This window comes from Periplaneta americana, chromosome 16 (assembly GCF_040183065.1).
Source record: "Periplaneta americana isolate PAMFEO1 chromosome 16, P.americana_PAMFEO1_priV1, whole genome shotgun sequence".
Lineage (NCBI taxonomy): Eukaryota > Metazoa > Arthropoda > Insecta > Blattodea > Blattidae > Periplaneta > Periplaneta americana.
The window spans coordinates 163,880,357-163,904,751 of NC_091132.1; the positions used below are offsets into that span (position 1 = coordinate 163,880,357).

At 36.1% G+C, this 24,395-nt stretch overlaps 1 protein-coding gene across 2 annotated transcripts in view; it reads right to left on the bottom strand.

Moving 5' to 3' along the window:
* Positions 1 to 24,395, bottom strand: part of LOC138691728 (zinc finger protein ZFP2-like) — a 60,381-nt gene that overhangs the window by 25,546 nt on the left and 10,440 nt on the right. The window contains exons 1-5 of one of the 2 annotated variants that reach the window (XM_069814039.1): positions 22,464 to 22,596; positions 18,518 to 18,612; positions 13,826 to 13,966; positions 5,884 to 5,966; positions 1,764 to 1,891 (exon numbers count right to left, since the gene is read on the bottom strand). In XM_069814039.1, coding sequence (XP_069670140.1) covers positions 1,764 to 1,891; positions 5,884 to 5,966; positions 13,826 to 13,966; positions 18,518 to 18,607 — 442 coding nt within the window. In that variant the 5' untranslated portion in view covers positions 18,608 to 18,612; positions 22,464 to 22,596. Of the gene's footprint in view, positions 1 to 1,763; positions 1,892 to 5,883; positions 5,967 to 13,825; positions 13,967 to 18,517; positions 18,613 to 22,463; positions 22,597 to 24,395 lie in introns of those variants that run through there. The other variant, XM_069814040.1, reaches the window with a different exon arrangement.

Below are 24,395 nucleotides of genomic sequence, written 5' to 3' on the forward strand. Positions count from 1 at the left end.
TAGATCTCTCTTCATGCGTATAGTGGATCTATGATAATAGCCTTGTAATAGTAGTAATAAAATAGTGAAGTACAAAGCATACAATGAATACAATATTTACAATATTTTTAGGTACACACAGTAAGGAGAAATTATAATTATATATAGCTCAAGTTATCACATTATAGATACACCATTATCGGGAAATATGAAAACAAAAAGACAAAATAAGTTAAATATCACTAGAACATAAAAAAAAAGTGAATACGTGGAAACATGCAATTCAATGCTTGTCATAATAGTAAGTTAGTTTGCCAACTCGTCATAAGATAATTTTCTAACTTGGATTTGAAAGATTTCAATGTTCAGCAGCCCTTGACTTCAGGCGGCAGAGAGTTCCAGTGACGAGAGTAGCAACAGTGAAAGATGAGGAATACAGAGATGATGTGTGAAGTGGAATATCTAGCGTATTATCACGTTGTGATCGAGTATTAATATTATGATAGCGAGAGAGAGTATCAAAAAGGGGATGAAGTGTTCATAATTCGATATAGGAGAAAGCGAGCAGATTTCTCCTCTCATGTAACCTAAGCCATGATAACTTCTCGAAAGAAGGTGAGATATGATCATAGTATCGAACATTACAAAGAAACGGACGCACGCGTTATGAACACGTTGTAGTTTCTGAGCAGAGTCAATCCTGAGATCACTGAACAATAATCGAAGTGAGGTAGAATGAGTGTCTGTACCAGCGTCTATTTTCATTTAGATGGATAACGATACAATCTTTTTAGTGAATGGAGAATAGAGAGTGCCTTCTTACATTATATTTATTATGAAAATCACATTTCTATGATCTCTTACGAGTATCGAAACAGCCATGGGCATTCAAGGTATTTTGTTCTGAAACACACTTCCCACAAATATCGCATAAGAATGGCTTGCTGGCTGTATGCACACATGATTTTTTAGGCTATCCGACAGAGAGTAAATCTGTCCACAGTCATTGCACTTGATTGGCCTCGCATCAAAATGAAGGCGTTCATGATGCTTAACACCACTACGTTGCGAGAAGCACTTTCCACAAATCCCACATTTGAAAGCCTTCTCGCCAGAGTGCAAGCGCTCATGGTTTCTTAGGGTACTCGGCACAGAGAAACATTTTCCACACACATTGCACTTGAACGGTTTCTCGCCAGTATGTTGGCGTAAATGATCGGTTAAGACACATTTGTGCGAAAAACATCTCCCACAAACATCACATTTGAACGTCTTCCCGCCTGTATGAAGGCGTTCGTGACTTTTTAAATTAGCCGACTGCGAGAAACAATTTCCACAAAAATTACATTTATATGGTTTCTCGCCTGTATGGAGGCGTTCATGACTTTTTAACGTACCCGCCTGCGAGAAGCAATTACCACAAAATTCACATTTAAATGGTTTGTCGCCCCTGTGCAGGCGTTCATGGACTTTTAGACTACTGGACTGAGAGAAAGTCTTTCCACAGACATTGCACTTAAACGGTCTCTCGCCAGTATGAATGCGTGCATGTGTATTTAAGTTACTCTGATTAGCAAAACACTTATCACAGATATCGCATTTAAACGGTTTCTCGCCCGTATGTGTACGTTCATGTTTTATTAAGTTACTGTGATCAGAGAAACATCGTCCGCAGATGTTGCAAGTGGAAGACTTTTCTTTGCGTCTTTGCTTTACGCCACTTCTTATAATACCGGTACTCGAGAAACACTTTTCACCAACAGTACATTTGAATCGCTTCTTACCTACATGAGCTCGCAAACTGTTTGCCGACGAAACAGAATCTTCCATAGCTTGTTGAACAGTCGTGTGATCTTGATGTCCAAATCCTTCAGAATTTGATGATATGGCGCTATCATGGGTGTCTGCAAAACTAGCATAAAAATACATCATCACTCTACAAGTCATACTACATCAGGAGTAACACAAACATAATATGTACAAAGAATTATATATGATAGGTAGACGGGAATAGCACTCAAGGTTCATTTTAGAAAGTTTCGGGGAAAAAAGAATTTTAAATTTTACGCACTTCATACTTATGTGTAGGCTTAGTATTCCAGCTACCTATAAACTGGAATGGGGTTATCTGATTCGAAGTATATGTGACGTCACAGCGCTGGTACAGGTACGTTCATATACAAAATAGTTACGCATCCTCTGCCCTCTTCCTCTTACTTACTTACAAATGGTTTTTAAGGAACCCGAAGGTTCATTGCCGCCCTCACATAAGCCAGCCATCGGTCCCTATCCTGTGCAAGATTAATCCAGTCTCTATCATCATACCCCACCTCCCTCAAATACATTTTAATATTATCCTCCCATCTACGTCTCGGCCTCCCTAAAGGTCTTTTTCCCTCCGGTCTCCCAACTAACACTCTATATGCATTTCTGGATTCGCCCGTACGTGCTACATGCTCTGCCCATCTCAAACGTCTGGATTTTAAGTTCCTAATTATGTCAGGTGAAGAATACAATGCGTGCAGTTCTGGGTTGTGTAACTTTCTCCATTCTCCTGTAACTTCATCCCGCTTAGCCCCAAATATTTTCCTAAGCACCTTATTCTCAAACACCCTTAACCTATGTTCCTCTCTCAGAGTGAGAGTCCAAGTTTCACAACCATACAGAACAACCGGTAATATAACTGTTTTATAAATTCTAACTTTCAGATTTTTGGACAGCAGACTGGATGATAAGAGCTTCTCAACCGAATAATTACACGCATTTCCCATATTTATTCAGCGTTTAATTTCCTCCCGAGTGTCATTTATATTTGTTACTGTTGCTCTTGAGATATTTGAATTTTTCCACCTCTTCGAAGGATAAATCTCCAATTTTTATATTTCCATTTCGTACAATATTCTGGTCACGAGACATAATCATAATCCTCTAGAAAGTCAAAACCAGGACGCAGTCATAATGAGTAGTCTTATCTTACTAGTCGTATTATTTAAATAACTACATCTTTGTGGCTGATTGAAGGTTTATTGCGGAAGTAAAATGCCTCAGTTAAGACGCTCAAGCATGTAATACTGCAGGGCATAACTGAGGATATTTTTGAACTAATATTTTCACTGTAAATATAGACATCATTACATATAAATTGTGTAAAATGAACGTAAAAGTGACAAAAATAGGGCACCGAAAGACGCTGGAATACCAAAAGGCACAGAAAGTGTGTTGAGTGTAATCCAAAAGAACCAGTACCATCAAAATCTGAAAATTATGAAGATATTACCTCGACGTTAGCATGGATTTGTGTGGCCTACCATGATGTTCAGTGCTAACATCCCAATTAATAAATTATATAATCTACATTTCAGGGAATTTCTAGAAAAGTACATGAAAATTAGTGGGTTTTCAGTGATGAGCGAAATATGCAATATTCTAATGAAACAAGAAAAAATATCAGACAATAGGAATATCTTCTATTACATCATGCACCAATAACGTCATGTGCTATTGAAATTATTTCTTGCAATATAAAATAATTCCAAGTGACATCCGCATATGTTCAAGTTCCGTAACTGCAAAGATCAGGACGAAAATGAACATCACGGCTCCAGCATGTGTTTACTAGTGTAGCTTCAGAATGTCGGTAGTTGACTGTACTCCACGAACACGCAGCGAAGACTTGTTTGTCTATATCCTTATCCGTTGCATTACCTGTGTTCGGCGTACTATATACCCAATGTTTCTTTAAATTCAGTCTTTAGGTAGCTGGAATACGAAGCCTACTTATATGTGTATTTAACAGAATTTGACATAGTAGAACGTAAAGAACAATGAATTCTCATTAATTAAACAATGACATTTTGTTCTAAAGTTGGAAGGCAACAATAGAAAATGCAATATAAACAATGTGTAAACTTCCAAAATAAGAATAATGAAGATCCAAATAGAAAATTTCGACATACGTGGTATACTGCGTGCATTATAGTCAAACACGACTTCTAATTTAAACAGTTAATTTGTTTTTGGCCATTTGATGTATAATTTAAAAAAAAATGTCTTTTTTTCCTTTCATTGGTCTTGTACTGTGGGACTGCAGAACTAATTCATTATTTGGAAGCTACTGAATTTTTCCGTTTTCAAATATAATGTCATAACGTAAAGCTGTTGATAATTATCAACTCTTTCACATTGTTTTTCTTCTGATTTTGTTTTCAGTGATCTGAAATATAATTAAAATAATGTTACAAAATTACTGTTGAAGACTAATTTAGATGCTTAGTAGCATTTGAAATTAAAATACTGGAAATAAAATTAAAGAACTAACTAAAGAATAAAGGAACTATAATTATTACAAAGTACATAAAAAGACCGCACAAAATGTGAATTTAATATTACTTTGTATGCAAAGAGTTATGCTCGTTGGCAAGGAGTATATTCTGTCGATGCTGCTGCCACCTACAGGAAAATTACTTGAAAAAGGCGTCAAATCAGATAATTTCAAAATATCAGACATACAAGTTACGAAAAGGAGGACGTTTCTTGATGTTTAAAAATCCACCCGGACCCTGGACAAAGGCCTAAAAAGGAGTACATGTCCGGACAAAAGAGGACGTCTGGTCACCCTAAATATTACAGATATTAAATCTTGCCACATGGCTGAATATAATTCACTATCTCAGAATTATGAATGAACACTGTGAGGTTCACAATATCGTAATTCGGATTATTGGCCAAATTTTGTTATAGAATATAAAACGACACGCAATTATAAATGAGTGTACTTTCAAAACAGAGATCCTACAGAACTTAAAATACGAGATATTTATTAAACGTAATTCAAGTGTCTGCATAATGCACATACTATATGATTTTAGCGACATAATTCTGTAATTTTCGGTGTTATAAAGACTCTGCAGTTTGAAAACGCTGTTATTTCATCAGTCATGGAGAATCAACATGCGTTTTTCTAAACAGAATGGATAGATATCGGATGGCAGGATCTTAACTTTTAGGACCTCATTTTGTGGAGGTATCTAAAGGAATTAGTCTACTCCAAAGTCCTTCACATTTCAAGATTAAGATCGCACGCACGCATGCACGCAGAGTTTGTTCAGCAATTACAAACGTTATTAACATGAAATGCGTGTGAACAAGAGAGTGGCAGAATATGCCCGCCAATTTCAACATTTCCTGAGATGTGCTAATTCTCAGTGCATTCTATTTATTATACGTCATCATTAAATGAAGCTGATATATATATATATATATATATATATATATATATATATATATATATATATATATATATATATCATTATGATGTACCGAAGTACTCATAATGAGTGCACCTCTGCACATACATGGACATTGTGCCACTGTCATATATATACATATATATATATATATATATGAAGCGTCCAATTCCAAAACTGTCTAAATCCATTTTTTTTTAATTGAGATAATGGTGGTTTCGTCATCTACCTAAATGTGTCTAGCAATTTTCTATTGTTGTGCCTAAATTCCCTCTTTGCTTCCATAAATAAGATTCAAATATGACGAACACTGAAAACAATTAGGAAAAAAGTTATCAGTTTCTGGCGTTTCCTGAAAATTGTTAAGAATGGATGTAGACAGTTTTGGAATTGGAGGCTATATATATATATACATATATATATATATATATATATATATATATATATATGACGCAGTGTATGAGGGTAGGCCACTAGAGGGAACCCAAGAGGTGGAACTTAAACTGAGAGGATTCAATCCGACATCGGGATGGGAATCCGGTGTGGCTTAGTGGATAGAGCATCAGCACGTACAGCTGAAAACCCAGGTTCAAATCCCAATGCCGGAGAGAATTTTTCTCTGTTCCACTCATCTTTCATCATAGCACAGTATACTCACCTCTCAGAGAAAACTTCATCCTCCTTTGAAGGTATTTCCACTTTCTGTTCCTGCTGAACTATGTCCACATCGAACAAATCTTCCTGGAAAAGTGAGTGAATAATGAAAAGAGCTTTAGATTACCACTTGGAATCAAGTTTCAGCATTGAAAATATGTGCATGTGATGTATAAAGTTCCTCCAAAATATGTAAAAACAATTTGCTACAATACTTGATGCAAATAAATAGTAAAAGGTTATATATGGAAGCATTAACCCTTGCAACCTATCTGGGGTCTTTTCTGACCCCATGGTTTTTACATACGCATGTAAGTTGGCAGAATATAGTTCAATTCATTCAGTATTCTAGATGTGCTGCTATTACAATCTGTAAATTATTTTGTATATGTATTTGTTTTTTTTATATGTATTTGTACCGGTAATTGAAGTTCGAATATTTGGCCTTGGGGTCACCCAGCCTAGGTTGTGCGCTACTTCGCATTCTATTTCGTTTTGTTCAACTGAAGTTATTTAATTTAAATGCTGTTATGACTCTGCACAAGGTACAGGTGTTGCTAAAATATGCAGCTGGTACTTAAAGCATTGTTGTAACGAACACTGCTTCAATAACGTTCTATACTGGATAAAGTTTCAGTCATAAGAAATACCTGATTGTAGTAAGTTCAGTTTTTAGCTACATAATACATTATACGGTGCTATGGTTATCTAGCCTACTAATGTTCATATAATGGAAAGCATATGTTTCGAAAAGACACACAGCGAGCAGCAAGCCTTGTATGATATTAATAACTTTGATGATGGTAATGATGGAAGCGATGCTGAAAGTGACATCCCAGGATTGATAGAAATGGAGGAGAATGAAATAGATGTGACAATTATCTCACAATGACACCTATAACAATACAGATAAATACTTGAAATTATTATTATCTGTATTATAACTGTATTGACTCCTCATTTATAAAAATAAAAATGTAATAAAATGCTTCATATAAAAGAGAAAAAGAACACAATATAATATAATATAATAATATAATATTATAATATATATATATATAATATAATATAATATAATATAACGTAAAACAGTATAATATAATTCAATACAATATAAAAGAGTATAATATAATAAATATAATATGAGTATGGTATGGTAGAGTATAGTATAATATAATATAAAATAATATAAATAATATAATATAAAACCGTATGGTATGGTATAGAATAATATAATATGATATATGATATGGTATGGTATAGTATAAATGATAATAATAATAATAATAATAATAATAATAATAATAATAATAATAATAATCCGTGGCACTATAGCCCGTAAAGGGCCCAGACCTATTAGGCGGCTGCTGGCCTCACGCCCACATGCCGAAGCAGAGGTGGACGATCATCCAACCAGAATGGAGGTATCGTGTGGTTAGCATGATGATCCCCCCAGGCGTTATAGATGGCTTTCAGAACCAGATTTCGCTACCTATCGTAGCTCCCCAAGTGCATCACGATGCTGGGTGGACATAGCTCCCATATACTGGTCGAAATTTCATGAGAAAATTTCTTCCCCGAACCGGCGCGCATTCTGTAACGCGAGTCCTAGGCAGGATGCCTTAGACCACGACGCCATGGCGTGGGACAGTAAAATATAATATAATATAATATAATATAATATAATATAATATAATATAATATAATATAATATAATATAATATAATATAATATAATATAATATAACATAACATAACATAATATAATATAATATAATATAATATAATATAATATAATATAATATAATATAATACAATTCTTTGTATAAGTCATTTCCTCAAAATGCGGGCTGTCTAATACGACTTGTTCTTTTCAAATAAGACAGCACAAGATTTAATGTTTTACTTCCACACATGCAAATTGGCCTTATTCAATGTCACTATAAAGTAATATGTAATATAGGTTGTTCCAGCGGATTGAAAATAATAATAACTCGAAATGGATTGAGGTGTGGAACCTGAAATTTGTCGTGAAACCTTATAAAATATTTGGAGAGACCAGTTCCATGGTAGATAAGAAAGGTTATGGCAGATCAATGTCCATATTAAATGGTGCAGATACTTATTTTATAGTTGTAAGTTCAGAAAATAATATAAAAAACAGTAGGAATATGGAAATGTTATGTTTTATTTAACGACGCTCGTAAGTGCAGAGGTTATATCAGCGTCGCTGGATGTGCCGGAATTTTGTCCCGCAGGAGTTCTTTTACATGCCAGTAAATCTACTGACATGATCCTGTCGCATTTAAGCACACTTAAGTGCCATCGACCTGGCCCGGGATCGGGAATATGGAACAGAGAGCATGCTGTATGAGTGAAGTTGCAAAGGGACAGCAGAAGGGCTACTCGACAGTGCGGCGTATTTTCACAGATTTGTTTATAACAGGATAAACCTAACTACTTCATAAGCAAAAGTGTATTTTTATTGTTTTTCTATCAACTCACTCCTCAACAAAGTTGGAGGATTTTGAAAATTTTCGTGACTTGCATGAACTTCTACAGAGCGGCCCCCAAAAAATGTATACACTGTTTGTTCATCAATAACTGTGGAACAAATTGAAATAAAATTCTCGTTTTTGGGGAAATTGTAGCTTAATGTAGGTGTTCGAAGCGGCCACCATTAGCAGGCAAATACTGTCGATGCCGGCGAACTGCTCCACGAACTACATTCTGTAACTTGTCCAGTGTGATAGCTGCACATGAGACGTTTTGATTTGTTTTCGTAGCGCATCCAGTGCAGCTGATTTTTCCCGATAAACAACATCCTTTAGGATCCCCCAGAGGTAAAGAGGTGTTAGGTCTATGGACCATGCTGGAAATTCAGCAGTACCTCTTCGACTTATCAATCGTCAGGGTAGTTTCATCCAGATACGCCCTGATAGTAGTGTGCTGGAGCGCTATCTTGTTGCAGATAAAACATCTCGTCCTCATACAGCTCTTGTATGCATTGACGTGCATTCAGGGTAGGGTATGTATGCTGGCACAGACTTTTTTAATATCAACAATAAGTTTTAACCTATTGTATTTTAACCTATGTTACTAGCTTCAGAGGTTACCAGACATATAAAGTCCAGGATTATAATGTCCATACGTCAAAATGTCCATGGAATAATGTCCACGTTGAAACTGTCCATGTTAAATCGTCCAGAGTCAAAATGTCCATAGCTCTATAATGTCCACTTGACGCTGATGTCCAGAGTCATAATGTCCATAGCTCTATAATGTACACTATATCCATTGTTCATGGTAGTTATAGTAACCTATGTAAAAACTTTCAAATGCAGAACTAATCAGAACTGAATTTCATAAAGACGGAACGAAATCCTCAGTTAGTGCCATCACAGAAGGGTAAGCCACTTCTTTCTTTTCGTGGATACCTGTACCAACATCATGACTTTAATAGAGATAGGACAAAAATATATTGGCGATACAGGAACATGAACCTCCCAAGCCTGAAAGGCATGCAGCACACAAACAACGCTGTAGAAGACTGGCGCAATCTTCTTCAACACATGATGGCTGTACATCCATCCACTTGGCGATTTATACAGTGCCTAAAGAGCGAAGAAAATGGAATTTGGACACAAATATTGCAAGCAAGAGTGAGGTATACACAAATTAAAGAGCCGGGAATGAAATGTATTTGACGAATCAAAGACAAATTCTCCAGATTGTGAGAAACTACAACAGGTACAAAGAAAAAGGAGAAATTCTCTTAAATCTTAAAAATATTAGTTACTATCTTAAAAGTGGGGCTTAATAACTTATTTGTACGAGTTATGGAATAAAATTTATTGTGTTCTATTCAAGCAGAATTTTCCTTTGAACTTGGACATTATGGACATTTGACACTTACTTACTTACAAATGGCTTTTAAGGAACCCGAAGGTTCATTGCCGCCCTCACATAAGCCCGCCAGCGGTCCCTATCCTGTGCAAGATTAATCCAGTCTCTATCATCATACCCCACCTCCCTCAAATCCATTTTAATATTATCCTCCCATCTACGTCTCGGCCTCCCTAAAGGTCTTTTTCCCTCCGGTCTCCCAACTAACACTCTATATGCATTTCTGGGACATTTGACACTATGGACATTTTAACCTAATGGACGTTTTATCATATGGCCTTTCTGCATATGGACATTTAGTACATGAACATTTTCACTGTATGGACATTTTGACAATATGGACATTTTGACCTTATGGATGTTTTATCATATGGACGTTCTGTAGTATGGACTATATATGGTGGAAGCGCTTGAGACATTAATAAATGTGCATTGTTTTACATAAATTACTAATTCTTTCAAATCTAGTCTAGGTTCTGCTGTACAGCCAGCCAGTTCTCTGTGTACTGCATCCAAGCCCCACAATGAGCATTCTTTTGTCTTCTCTCTTGTCTCATTGGCTTCTGGTGCATGCGTACTTGCTCTTTATATGCAACCATTTGGCTTGTTTTGTAGGTCTAGTATGCGTTAAGCAGTGCACTTTCGGTGGTGATTTCTAATTCCAAGAGTACTGATACGCAAAAATTGAAGTGAATAGTGTTTCATAATTGATGCGGAAATGTAAATGAAAGTGTGACATATAATGACTTAAAATAATTGCATAATAGAGGGAATCCTGAAAAAGTTGTTGACTGGCAATCATTAAGTGAAGAAAGCGAAATTTTAACTGAGGGAAAGCCTACGCCAAGGCTCCCGGATTTGAAATTCAGATATAAGAAAAAAGGGGATGGGATATTTTCGATATCTTAATATAAATATACCCTCATCAACTAGCTACACATCTGAAATAATTTAAATGGCTTCACACAGCATTCTCTAAATTCTACAAGTTGACATCACTTGTTTTGTCCATATCCTACACATCAGTATCGGTCAAAAAATAATTTCTGTCCTTAAGGGAATGAAATAATTTGAATGATCGACTCAAGGATAAGAAAGATTAAACAAACTAGCCTTGATGTCAGAGAAGAAGCAGCTACAAGAAATAAAAATTCTCTAACATTTTACAGTGACGTTATCAATGAGTTTACGAAGCAAGAGTAAAGAATGGAGTTTTCCAAGTAAACAAGATATGATTTCAAAATTTTCTCGAGCTTCCAGCCAGGTCATAAGTTGGTGATCCACCGACGTTTCGAGGATGTTCATCTTCCTCATCTTCAGGGTTAAATGATATCTAAGGGTAAACAGCTCCTTAATTTATAGTGCCAGAGGGAGGAGTCAGCCAAGGAGCAGAGCGCTGATTGGCTCTTGTTAGTGCGGACCGTGGCGTGAGCGCTGGCTGGAAGCCCAAGAAAATTTTGAGTTATCACGTCGCCAGGAAAGCTTCAGTAGTTATTTCAAGATATGATTTCTTTAAAATTTTGAGTTATTCCTTTATTAGTTTCGTGTTCATTGTCTAAATATGCTGGAATGATTTAATGACTATATTGCATAATATACTTTCAAAGCTGGATTATAAAATATAGCTGGGCAGTAGTGACATCAAATTACCTCTAAAAGGACAACCTACCCCAAGGCAGCAGGCATCGCACGACACTGTCGTATGGCAGGTACAATTGTTGTCTGAAGCATCTCGATACACCGCACCGTAACTGTGCCTTCAAAGAAGAATGGCCCAATCAAACCCCGAGAGGGCAAATCACACGACACATTAAGTCCCGGTAAATTGACAGCTTTGTCCCGATGGATATGCGGATTTTCGGGGGGCCAGTACACGCAATTGTAGAGGTTTAGATTACCAATCAGTTGTGCCTCTTCAGAATAGAAAATGTTTCTTGAAAAATCCGCGTCCTCGCGCAAAATGTATTCAAACCACTCACAGTACTCAATTCGTCGATCAGTGTTGTCCTCATTCATTGTATGCAGTAGGTCTTCAAAATTCGCTGTACACTTGATCGAATGACTCGGTTTCACGTGCACACTGTTTCACAGACTTATGTGGTGAATGTGTAAATTGTTGTAACACTGCTGCGAATGTAGCTGCAGTTGTTGCTGTTACAGGTTGCCCGAAAGGTCGTTTATGAATTTTAATTTTAATATGTTTTATTTAACGACGCTCGCAACTGCCGAGGTTATATCAGCATCGCCGGTGTGCTGTAATTTTGTCCCATAGGAGTTCTTTTTACATGCCAGTAAATCTACTGACATGAGCCTGTCGCATTTAAATACACTTAAATGCCATCGATTTTATTTATTTTACTGGGTTATTTTACGACGCTGTATCAACATCTCAGGTTATTTAGCGTCTGAATGAAATGAAGGTGATAATGCTGGTGAAATGAGTCCGGGGTCCAGCACCGAAAGTTACCCAGCATCTGCTCGTATTACGTTGAGGGAAAACCCCGGAAAAAAAATCAACCAGGTAATTTTTCCCGACCGGGATTCGAACCCAGGCCACCTGGTTTCGCGGCCAGACGCGCTGTCCGTTACTCCACAGGTGTGGACAATGCCATCGATCTGGGCCGGGATCGAACACGCAACCTTGAGCACAGAAGGCCAGTGCTATACCTACTACGCTACTCAGGCCACTCCTTCATGAATATCGTTAACAGTATCACTGGCTCTGAATTTGTGACAAATACGGGCAATTGTTAGAAATGTCAGCGGCATTGTTTGAAACTCGTTCCACCATTGTCGCTGTAACTTCCTAATATTTTTGAACTTAAAATACCATTTCAAAATCGCCTTCCATTCTTCGAGTGACAACCTTGCATCTGCCATTTTGTTTTCTCACTACACCTGAGCACTAAAAACATTATGCTATAATTTTCCCGATTTTGAGCATTATATTTCGATTTGTTGTGCAAAGTTATTAGTGAACAAACAGCGTATACATATTTTTGGGTTATTCTGTATATCTGTTTGAACTTGTCTCTCAATGGCTAGCATTGTAATTGCTAGACGAATAACAATAAAACATAAATTCTGTAAAGTTAAAATGAAGTCGTGTTCTTACGAACAAGAACTTCCTCCAGGCATTCGAGATAATTCTCTTAACTGTCAGGAACATATATTTGGGAATTATTATTATTAATATTATTATTATTTATTTATTTTCCAGACCTTCCTCAAATTAGAGGCTGCCATTAGACAAAGCATACAAAACAAAAAAAGAACGAATAGATGAAGAAGATAAGAGTGAGAAAAATTACAAACAAGTAAAGAGACAAACAAACAATGACAGTTAGCAGACTAGGAAAGTTACAAACAAGTAAAGAAGGAATGAAAGCTAAAAAAAAAAAAAATAATAATAATAATGAAAATGATAATGGTGCATAAGATTTTCAGTACACTGAATTAGAGTCCATATAGGTGGTTCCATAAGAGTTTGACTGACTCTGTAATTATGAGGGCCAGTTCATTTAAAAAAGATCTATGCAGCCCTAGGGTCTTACAGAATTGAGAAGAGAAGTTAGGTATCGTTCCTCTTGCTCCAAACATCAATCCCGTGAGATTAATATCGTGAAGTTGGTATTCATCTTTATAATACGGGATGGTTGGAACGCAGATTGCTCGTTTCTCCTCATGTACGTCTTCAGGCTGTCCTTTATATGTTTCAAACCTGATGGTGGGGTCGATGATCATTCCCTGAGACAAGGATTCACTAATGGCAATTATATCAATGCGTCTGTTATTGTCATTGTCGGCAGTTCCGTGGACTTCTTCATAGACGGTATATTTTACTACTATTTATTACTACTAGTACCATTATTGCTATGTTTCAATTCTAAAATCAAAGCAGTCTAAGCTTGGAAACCACTAGGGGAGAAAAAAAAATAATAAAACTAAACAAAACAGGTAACACCAATCAATATTGTTAACAGTTCTATATATATAAAATGCACTGCAGGTATATCTGTATGTTGATAATGAACCACTTACATCAACTTCCGATTTCACCATAGGAAAGCTAGTAGGCACTGGTGTGGTGTGTTCAACCTTTATCTCTGTTTTTATATCATAATTCTGGTCCCCGCATTCTGTCTTCATGTCTGTCACTTCCAGAAACAAGGAACTGCTTTCCTACAGAAAATAAAGAATCGTGAATAATTTCATTTAGCTATTTTAAAGTTGACTTCATGTCTCATTGGCTAACTCTCACAACTCAGGCGACAAATTAGAGAAGAAAATTTAAGGCAGAATGAAACCTGACATAGGCCAGGCGTTGCTTCTGGAAATAAATTACATACTGCCACACGTGTAAATGAAGCTGCTGTATGTTCTACACCAGTCATCGGCAGAATTGTACTCACGATGACATCAGGCAATGCAACCAGCAATACACATGACGTCACATGGTTTTGGGTAGGGTTGAGGGCCCGCTCAGACATCAGTGGGGTGCAGCCATCACAAACTTCATATTTACTGTACCGTAACTTTCAAGGTGCCACAAGTAGCCAATCTCAAGACAGGGAATAAATTTCATCTTTCAGCCGCGATCTTTGTTTTAATTTTGTAACTTTCAATTTCGAAAAAAAAAAATGTTCGCAACTGTAAGTGGAACCAAACATACCCGCTATATTGGCGGCAAATAACCTAAGGGAAGCATATTTTTCCATAGACAGAATTTTAAAGAAATTTAAACCACACACATATTTGCACTGTGTTTGTAAATATGTATCCCTATGTAAATCACCTACTACTTGCTGCATTTCTGGCTTAACCTTGTTTATGTCTATTGTCAAAGGGTTCGCAAAAAATAAGAACTCATTTGGAATATTTTTAATGTCACCGAATTTCCGTTGTTGAAATTCTGTTTTTTGATATAGATGAGCATAATTATTTAAATTTGATTCAGAAATATAAAAAATAAATTGTAAGCATGGAAAATGATGGAACTGTTTTTCCCTCAAACTTGATTTCCAGATATCCATCACTGTAATGAATGATCCCACCATACCGTACATATCTACTACATTTGCGACTGTACTTCGTACGACAATATGGATTTAAAATCTTCATGAATACCTGTGATCTTCTGCTGCTCTCTATGACATAGGCTACATTGTAATGACGTTTACTATTGTGTTAATAAATGCCCTCTAAAACTTTCGAGCACAATAAACAAATACTATTTTTTCCATAAGCCCATAAGCACAAGTAAAATACGTCTCCTCCCATTCTTCATTAAATACACGTTTCCTACCTCTGGACAAAGCCATGCTTAACTAGCTATATGTTACGCCACTGGTAGCTGCTTGTACAGTATACCTGTAAAGGGTTGGTTGGGAGGGAGGATGTGTATTCCTTGCTGCCCCTGCAACGTCACTTAGTAACAGGCATCGCGATGACATTTCTGCTGATGGCTGTTCTACACCATGTGTGCAAATGTCTTTTGGAATACAATATTCTATTACTCTGGACAATACAAAGTGGAATTATACCGCACATTTAGAGAACCAAACATTGAAGATATCAAACCTCATTGTGGTTATTCAACATACAACTGCAATCCTGTTCACTTTTATAATATATGACAATATAGTGATGTATCTCAAATTTAACACTCAAAGACAATTAATATTAGGTACCCTCCACAAAACTGGCTTCATTTATACACCGACGGATCCTTGATCTCCAGAGAACAAGGTGCAGGTGCAGGTGTTACGTGCTGTCTCTTCTCCCTTTATAGATATCTTGGATATGGAACAAGTTTTGATGGTGAAATCATTGCAATAAGTGAATGTCTCAGGAATCTTCTATGCCACATCAATAAATTTAGGAATGCAGTTATAATGTTAGACTCCAAAGCAGCTATTCTATCAATTGTCTCTAAACACACACCTTCATCTCAAACAGCAGAAATAACTAAAATGCTTTCTCAATTAATATCGCATAAAAGAATTGTATTCCAATGGATACCATCCCATTGTGGAATCCTGGGAAACGAGAATGCGGATGCTTTAGCTAAGAAGGGCAGCACTGCTACTTACAGACCTGTTACTAAATCTACATATTATTCTGTGAAAAGATTTATTAAATCTACATACTTAGACTTCAACAAACAAAATTTGATAACTCAATCCCAAGGGAAAAAATGGAACTCCCTGCATCAAAATCCACAGTTAATTCCCGATTTACCACGAAAATCGTCTGTAGCTGCATTTAGATTGGCAACAGGCCATGATTGTTTGGCTAAATACCTGCATAGAATTGGAATATATCAGTCCCCTAACTGCCCATTGTGCAACTCAAACCAAGAAATGGATTCGGAACACCTCAAAATCTGTGCTTCAGTGGCTGGTCATGATAATATCTTTGAAAAATATTGGAGTGCAAGAGGTCAAATGACTTTATTGTCAAACGCCTGGCATTAGAAAACAACAACAACACTCAAAGATTCTTCGCCTTCAAAATACTTATTATTAAAAAGTGAATACTACATACAAGGACAAAAAAAAAAACCCGGACACTTGTTTTATGAAAAGAAAAATACTTGTATGTTAGTCAGAGTTTTAGTAGGCCATGAAATTTAATACTCATTAATTTGTGGTCATTTCGTTACCATGGATTCGTATAAAGAAACCATTATGAGATACGCCATTTATTTGTCGAAAGTCTCAGTCACTACAGAATTTGTGTCTAGTTTTTGTTCTTTATTGCCATTATGTTATTTAATTTTCACATGTTGTCAGTGTTTTGAGTGTAAGTTGGTAGTCACATCTTATCTTTTTAAAGAATGCGACCCGAAGATATTGGTGTAGCGATTGCTCGAAATGTAGATGGATGCAGTGTAGTTATATCGCAGATGTCATGAATATGCCTAGAACTACCATTAAGGATACCCTGAAACATTTTAGAGAGACACAAGAATATACCAGGAAACCAGGTTCAGGTCATCCGCAATGCACAACTCAAAATGAAGACAGGCGCATGGTGTTATCAGTTCTTAGGGAGCGTAACCAGCCAGCTACGATGGTAGCCCAAAGGTTTATTGACATGCATGGACGTCAAATATCGGCCAAAACAGTTAGAAGAAGGTTGAAAGCAAGTAGACTGATATTAGCTAAACCTACAACTGGTCCCAGATTAATCAAAATGTATTGCGTCGAAAGAGTGCATTTTGCACAGGTTCATAGAGCCTGGAGAAATGAACAGCGGAGCTGTGTTCTGTTTACAGACAAGTCCCGCTCACCTGATGGACGTGAGAGAATTTGGAGAAGGAGAGAGGAAAGATTTTCGCAATGTTGTATTTCCAAGAGGTTGCCGTTTGGTCCCCATTTGCCGCCACACACAACTGACATCTTCTGATGAACGAATGAACAATACTCGAAGTTCCATATCATTGACAGCTTGGATTTCTTCGTGTATATAGTCTTTTAGTTCATCTATAGAATGAAGATTTTTCCTATAAACCCTACTTTTAGCATTCCTCATAAATCAAAATCATAGAGTGTTAGATCTAGGCTTTGTGGAGCCCAGTTTCAATAATTTTGTTGCATTTATTGCAGAAGACTGAGTTATTCCAGGTTCCTGTACTAAAAACTTTAGAGATTTTTGAGGGGTATGTTCTAACATTTCACCAGTCTCATCTAATTTTCCTTCTGTAAGAACACTACGTTCTCTGCTTGATTTTTTATTCTTCACTGACCCTGTTTCTTTAAATCTTTTAGCGAGTGATGTAATTGATTTGGTAGAAGGAGAAGGCAAAGGTCTGTTTGAAAACGTTATTCGAAATTTTCGTTTTGTTTTTGCAGAACATCTTCTGCCTTCTATGTATGTATTGTACATTTACATATTCACGCAATGAGAATTTGTTGTTTGGGAATTACCTAAATACAAAATAATCACTAAACATTATACACTAACGTTGTACACTTGAAGAATTGAGTTTCATAACGACTTCTAAGTGCACTGAATACCATATGGCTACTGGAGGTCGACTGCACGAAAGAAACAGTTGCGCGCACGCCGGAAACCAAACAGGGTGCAGCTGGCCGGTCGCTGTTTTCTGGGACCTTTGATAATAATGGCTGTATATTACTCAAAAGCTACTTAGGCGACTGTTGACTCAAGATAATCGTCTACTTCCGAAATTATAAATCGTATTAGTCAAAAGATAGGAAAAAACATATTAAGGGTAATTAAAAACATAAGAATGAATGGAGATAAGTAAGACTAGCAACTCTGGACTCCTATAGCCCAAGAATGTAACAGTAACATTAATAATAATAAGAATTTCTAATAGTTCTAACACCAAAGAACGTTTATGCCAACTTCCCAGCACCAAAGATAGAAGATCATCCAAACATAACTGAGGATAACGTGTGGTCAACACATTGATCCCCTGTACAGTTCAAGCTAGTTTTTATGACCAGATTACAGTACTAACAGTTACTCTGCATTTCTCGCTCATGCTGCAATGTTCGGACAGTACCAACAGACTACTCAACTCCATGTGGATATTCCTTCCTTCATGGATACTCGAAACAACGCGCATTTTGTATCGCCAATCCAAATCATAATACCTTGCATCACACAGCTTCGGTGAAGAACTTCAATTTATTTTAGTGAATATGTGTGGGAAATGTATGCTCTTCTGACACTGCTAAACAAATAAATAAATAAGTATACCTTTGATAAAGTGTTATTCTCTTCTATTTTGTATGTATTATGTTGTAAGCCCAATGGATCAACCTCAGGTTCCTTCTTGATTAAATCCATCACCACTGAAAGAAAATGTTGCGTAATTAACAGTGATTTCGGAAACTGTGGTGTGCAGAAGAACTTGTTTCAATTTGCTATGACATACCAGGAGTGAAAAAAGATATGTCCGATTTCTGTTCTTGCAAGCATACCCAGTGTAGAAGGATTAATATTATTAATATTACTATTTTTTTATGCTGTTGTTGAGAATGAATAGCACCGATGTGGCTTGGTCAAGGTTATTCTTTGTTTCAGGTAGCCTAAACATTACGATGAAACAAATAAATAATACTTCTTGGATTCAAAATCGGACGTAATTTTTTGCACATTCAGTATTTCGTCTTAAATTGGTAAACATGTTGGTAACTAGTAATGACGTTAAATAGAAATATGAAGATGTTTAGTACAAGTAGCAATTATGTCGAAAATAAGACTATATTTAGTTCATGTACCGACAGAGACAATATATTGTACTTGAAGTATATACAGTCTTTCTACAACAATGACTTAACTAATCTTGGTGGCCTCATATACTTTTCTGTTTTAATACGAGTACTTTATAAAGTATAAAGTAAGAAAGGAAATACATAAAATATTCATTATATGAGGTCTCGCCATCCTCATTAAATATTACACGACTACTATGAAGTAGTCAATGTGTATTATCACCATTAAATCGAGAAAAATTCGTTCCGGCACCGGGAATCGAACCCGGGACCTCTCAGCTCTGCGCGCTGAGGGCTCTTTCCTACTGAGCTATGCCGAGAATTTTTCTCGATTTAATGCTGATAATACATATTGACTACTTCATAGTAGTCATGTAATATTCAATGAGGATGGCGAGACGTCATATAATGAATATGTGATATATTAAATGGTAACAGTTATCACAAACTGTTGTTGAATATGGCCATAAAAGTCATTTAAATATGCGCTCCTGCATATTGACTTACATAGGTTTAAATACAGGTAGTAGGCCGTAAAACAGTACAATGAGAGGAGTTCGACTAGCACCGTAGATCGTGTTTCGGCATAGCTCAGTTGGAAAGAGCCCTCAGCGCGCAGAGCTGAGGGGTCCCGGGTTCGATTCCCGGTGTCGGAACGAATTTTTCTCGATTTAATGGTGATATGAAAGGAAAATAATATTGATGTATTATCACCAATGGCAAGCTAAGCTGACAACAATCAATAACTTTCTTAGGAATTACACAGCTAATCTTAACCCTGTTCATGGATATAATAATTATTATTATGATGCAGATGCAAAACAAGCAACTCAGTGCGACCAAGCGTTGAGCGATAATAATAATAATAATAATAATAATAATAATAATAATAATAATAATAATAATAATAATAATGATGATACTTACCTGTGACTTTTAAGAAACCCAGAGATTCATTGCTGCCCTCACATAAGCCTGCCATCAGTCCCTACCCTGAGCAAGATTAATCTAGTCCCTACCATCATATCCCACCTCCCTCAAATCCATTTTAATATTATCCTCCCCAAAGATGTTTTTCCTTCGGCCCCCCAACTAACATTCTCTATGCATTTCTGAATTCGCCCATATATGCTACATGCCCTTCCATCTCAAATGTTTGGATTAAATGTTCCTAAATATGTCAGGGGAAGAATGCAATGCATGCAGTTCTGCGTTGTGTAACGTTCGCTATTCTCCTGTAACTTCGTCCCTCTTAGCCCTAATATTTTCCTAAGAACCTTATTCTCAAACACCCTTAACCTCTGTTCCCCTATCAAAGTAAGAGTCCAAGTTTCAAGCCGTACAGAAGAACAGGTAATTTCAGATTTTTTGAAAGCAGACTGGATGATAAAAGCTTCTTAACCGAACACTAACACCCATTTCTCATATTTATTCTGTGTTTAATTTCATCCCGAGTATCATTTATGTTTCTTACTGTTGCTCCAAGATATCTTCAAAGGATAAACTTCCAATTTTTATATTTCCATTTTGTACAATATTCCGGTCACGAGACATAATAATCATATAACTTTGTCTTTTCGGGATTTACTTCCAAACCTATCCCTTTGCTTGCTTGAAGCAAAATTCCCGTGTTTTCCCTAATCGTTTGTGGATTTTCTCCTAATATAGTCACGTCATCCACATAAAAAAGTAATAATAATAATAATAATAATAATAATAATGATGATGATGATGATGATGATGATGATGATGATGATGATGATGATAATAATAATAATAATAATAATAATAATAATAATAATAATAATTTTATATACGGTAGGTATCCTCTATCTAGGATTCCATCCCCTCCCCCTCATCAGAATACCTAATTCGCACCCCGTTCATATTAATTAACTCTAGCATTGCCAAAGTTGGGCAAAAATTGTCCACCCTTTTTTATTATCTACAATTTTTTAAAATAAATGAAATCTGACAGTTTTCACCTTGCCTCTATTTGTCTCCAAGATGATAAAAGTATAGCCTAAGTGTACACATTAATTTGTTCTGTTTTAGATTTGAAGTATATCAGACTAATAATTGAGGTATTTGTTGATGTGCAGATTTTACCCACAGTTGGTATTTCATGTGACTTAAATTTTTTAACATTTTCAAGTTTGAATTCTGTAATTTCTGTCCATTGTTGTAACTGTTTTCAATGTAGTTCAAGTCGGTGATTGTTACAATTCTTCACTTTGCCAGTTTTTTTTTTTTTTGCAGTGTGGAACCTTGAATTAGTAAACTGGTACCTTCTTTATTGGTGTTTATTCAAATCAGGTATAGTCAGGGATAAAGAACATAAACATAAGTTGTTTTGTGGATGCAATGTTTAGGGTGGAAACGAGATTATAGTGTTATTGGTAACTGATTTACCGGTGGAGTAGGAGAAAGAAAGTGGCAGTGAGAAAGATAATACAGAAGAGGTTGGTGAAGGTGAATGAAGTTCTATTTGAAGTTGTGAATGCCAAGAATAAAGCTGTTCACAATGCCACCAAAACCAATGTCACATGTGAAAATTGTAGACTTAATTTATGTGAAAAACATTCAGATACTAAAATTGGGTGTTAGAGCATTTTTCTTAAAAAATGATGTAGAATCACTGGAATGAAAAACTTGTGTGCATTTTTAAAAGTAATGTACAAAATTTTGGTGACTATTACACTTTTACTACGTCATAATACTTTTGACCAATAAAATGGTACGAAAGGACATCTTTCAACCAATCATGGCTGCTTATCGCAAAATTTTATCGCTTCCCTAGCATTTATTTTTAAATTTTATCGCTTCCCTAGCATTTTTTATCACTACTCTATTTTATTTGCTTACTTTAAACTGTACTTTATAAAGTAAGCCTATACTCGTATTAAAACAATTATATTTAGTGAGGGGAGGGATAGAAGTTATCCCTGGTGGGGATGCTAATATGAATTTATGAGCGGGGGATAATTTTCCAATAGGGGAGAAATCCCCCCTATCACCCCACGTTAATTCGCACCCTGCTTATGTCTGCTACTGTATGAAAGGCTCAATTTATATGCAATTTAATTTAATATCTTATGTTACTTGTAAATAGTTGACCCTTACTGTTGTACGATAAACTATGAAAACAAAATAAATAAATAAGTGTAGCCTACGCTCGCTTACATCTTTTTCTTTATAATTTCCATGTCACATTTCAAAAAGGCCCAATTTTCAGTCTCATTTCAAAGATGGGAGATAGATTTACATGGATTCAAACATTTTCACACTGGACGTAGTCTATAAAATTAATATAACAGGTTGGTTTCAGCTGTAAGCCCCACTAAGCAGCAGAAATCTTGTAATACAATATGGACATTGTAAAAAAATTGTATTCCATTTTTCGTGGAACAATGAATGAACTCACATACCTTATACTATAGCTTAAAGAATGGTTTGAAATTGATCGGCTTTGACTCTGCACTTATATTCTGATTTTAGCGAAATACAAGATATTCTGAATGATAAACGAATATATTAGTAAAAACTAAACTGCTATAAAAAAAAAAGGCAAGTGGATCGTAACGCTCACGGCCTTCCGGATTTACAATATATATAATAATAGAAATAAATTGCGCAGAGGGTTATCATACGTACGACTACACTCGTACACTTACGACTATTTTGACTAATTGTACGAGGTATGACCGAAGTCGTACGCAATTTTGTACGACTATTTTACTGAAGGAACAAAATTATTTTGCAACACACAATGTCGGACTATAATTTAAAAAATAACAGTTAATTTCCCCCTTTTCTAGACAACTTTTCTTCATTCAATATGCCATTGACTAACAGCCCTGATCACACATATAATATGCTTTAAGGGGATAAAAGATGCTTTGAAAATGAATATGGTGACTACACTTGCCATACAAATCATAAATTCGTCATCTTGAGGTCCGGGTTTCATGTACGGTGCAGTTATATCAAAGTAACACGAGTTCAGAGATCTAACTTCAATATATGTTCAGCAATGGAAATATTTTTTATGTATGAAATAAGTACCGCGGTAGGATTAACAAATCTCGACGCGCTGACATTTTAGCGCTGTCGGATTTCAGTCGACTGCAGGTGGATTAATTTGATGTAATATTGTCTCGTGACCAGAATATTGTACTAAATGGAAATATAAAAATTGGAGAATTATTCTTCGAAGAGGTGGAAAAATATGGTTTCAGGATGTCTTTTCAATCGTTCGTGATTCCATTTCTCACAGCGACTACCATATGAGACCAATTAATAAAACCCACTAGGATACATGAATTTGGCGCCCAATTTCAGTTTGTTTTGTACAGTTTCGCCAATGTAAATCAAAGTTAATAAACATAAGAACGTTGAAGTATTTTGGTATCGAACCTTACGAATCCAACACGATCTCAGTTGGTATTGAAACTTGCAAGGAAATACGGATCATAATGAATAGAGAAAGTGTACTCAGATCGATTTAAATTTCCCATGGAAATGTACTAAGTATTACTACAGTGTAATATATACAGTCATGAAGTTCAATACGTAGTACACAGTGGCGGCTCGTGGGTATTGAATTAAGGGGGGCTGCATACAAAAATAAACCAAGCAACTTACTTTATTTAAAGATTAGTTCCACGCGCCTTGTCTTGTAAGTTGGAAACTTTTGAATCATCTTCTTATTAAAATCTGATATGTCGTTTAACATAATCTTTACAATGGAAAACATAGCTAATGCGGCCAGTCTCTCTTCTCTCATCGTATTTCTAAGATAGCAACGTTCTGGTTCGGAAGTTGTCATTGGTATAGTGATAGCTATGCGTAGTAGTTTCACAACTTCTGAAAATGAGGCCTGCAAGTTCTCAGATAGAAGAAACTGCAAGAGGTTGACTGCGTCACTGATATTTCTGAATTCTTGTCTCTGATACAACACAGTGAGTTCCGTTTTTAGTTTGTCTTTATCGCGCATTGGGAAAAGCTTCACACATACATTTAGGTCATTTTCAGGAAATTAGCTTTTGTAGCATTCAAATTTTTCTTGACACAGAAGAGAAGATAATATCATATCATCTATGAACTGGAATCGGGTGTTAGATTGTGTGATAATGAGGTCACACACTTCCTTGGCTGCCGCAACTCTTGTCTGAATCCCTTCGACCTTACGACTCTTTTTAGTGTTTTCATATTCACAGATCTCGCTGCTCAACTGTGCACTGTTCCGTATTGTCTGTATGGCATTAACAAAGCTTGATATGCAGAGTCTGTCTCGGTAGCATAGTCGGTTGCGGGTTCGATCCCAGCCCAGATCGATGGCATTTAAGTGTGTTTAAATG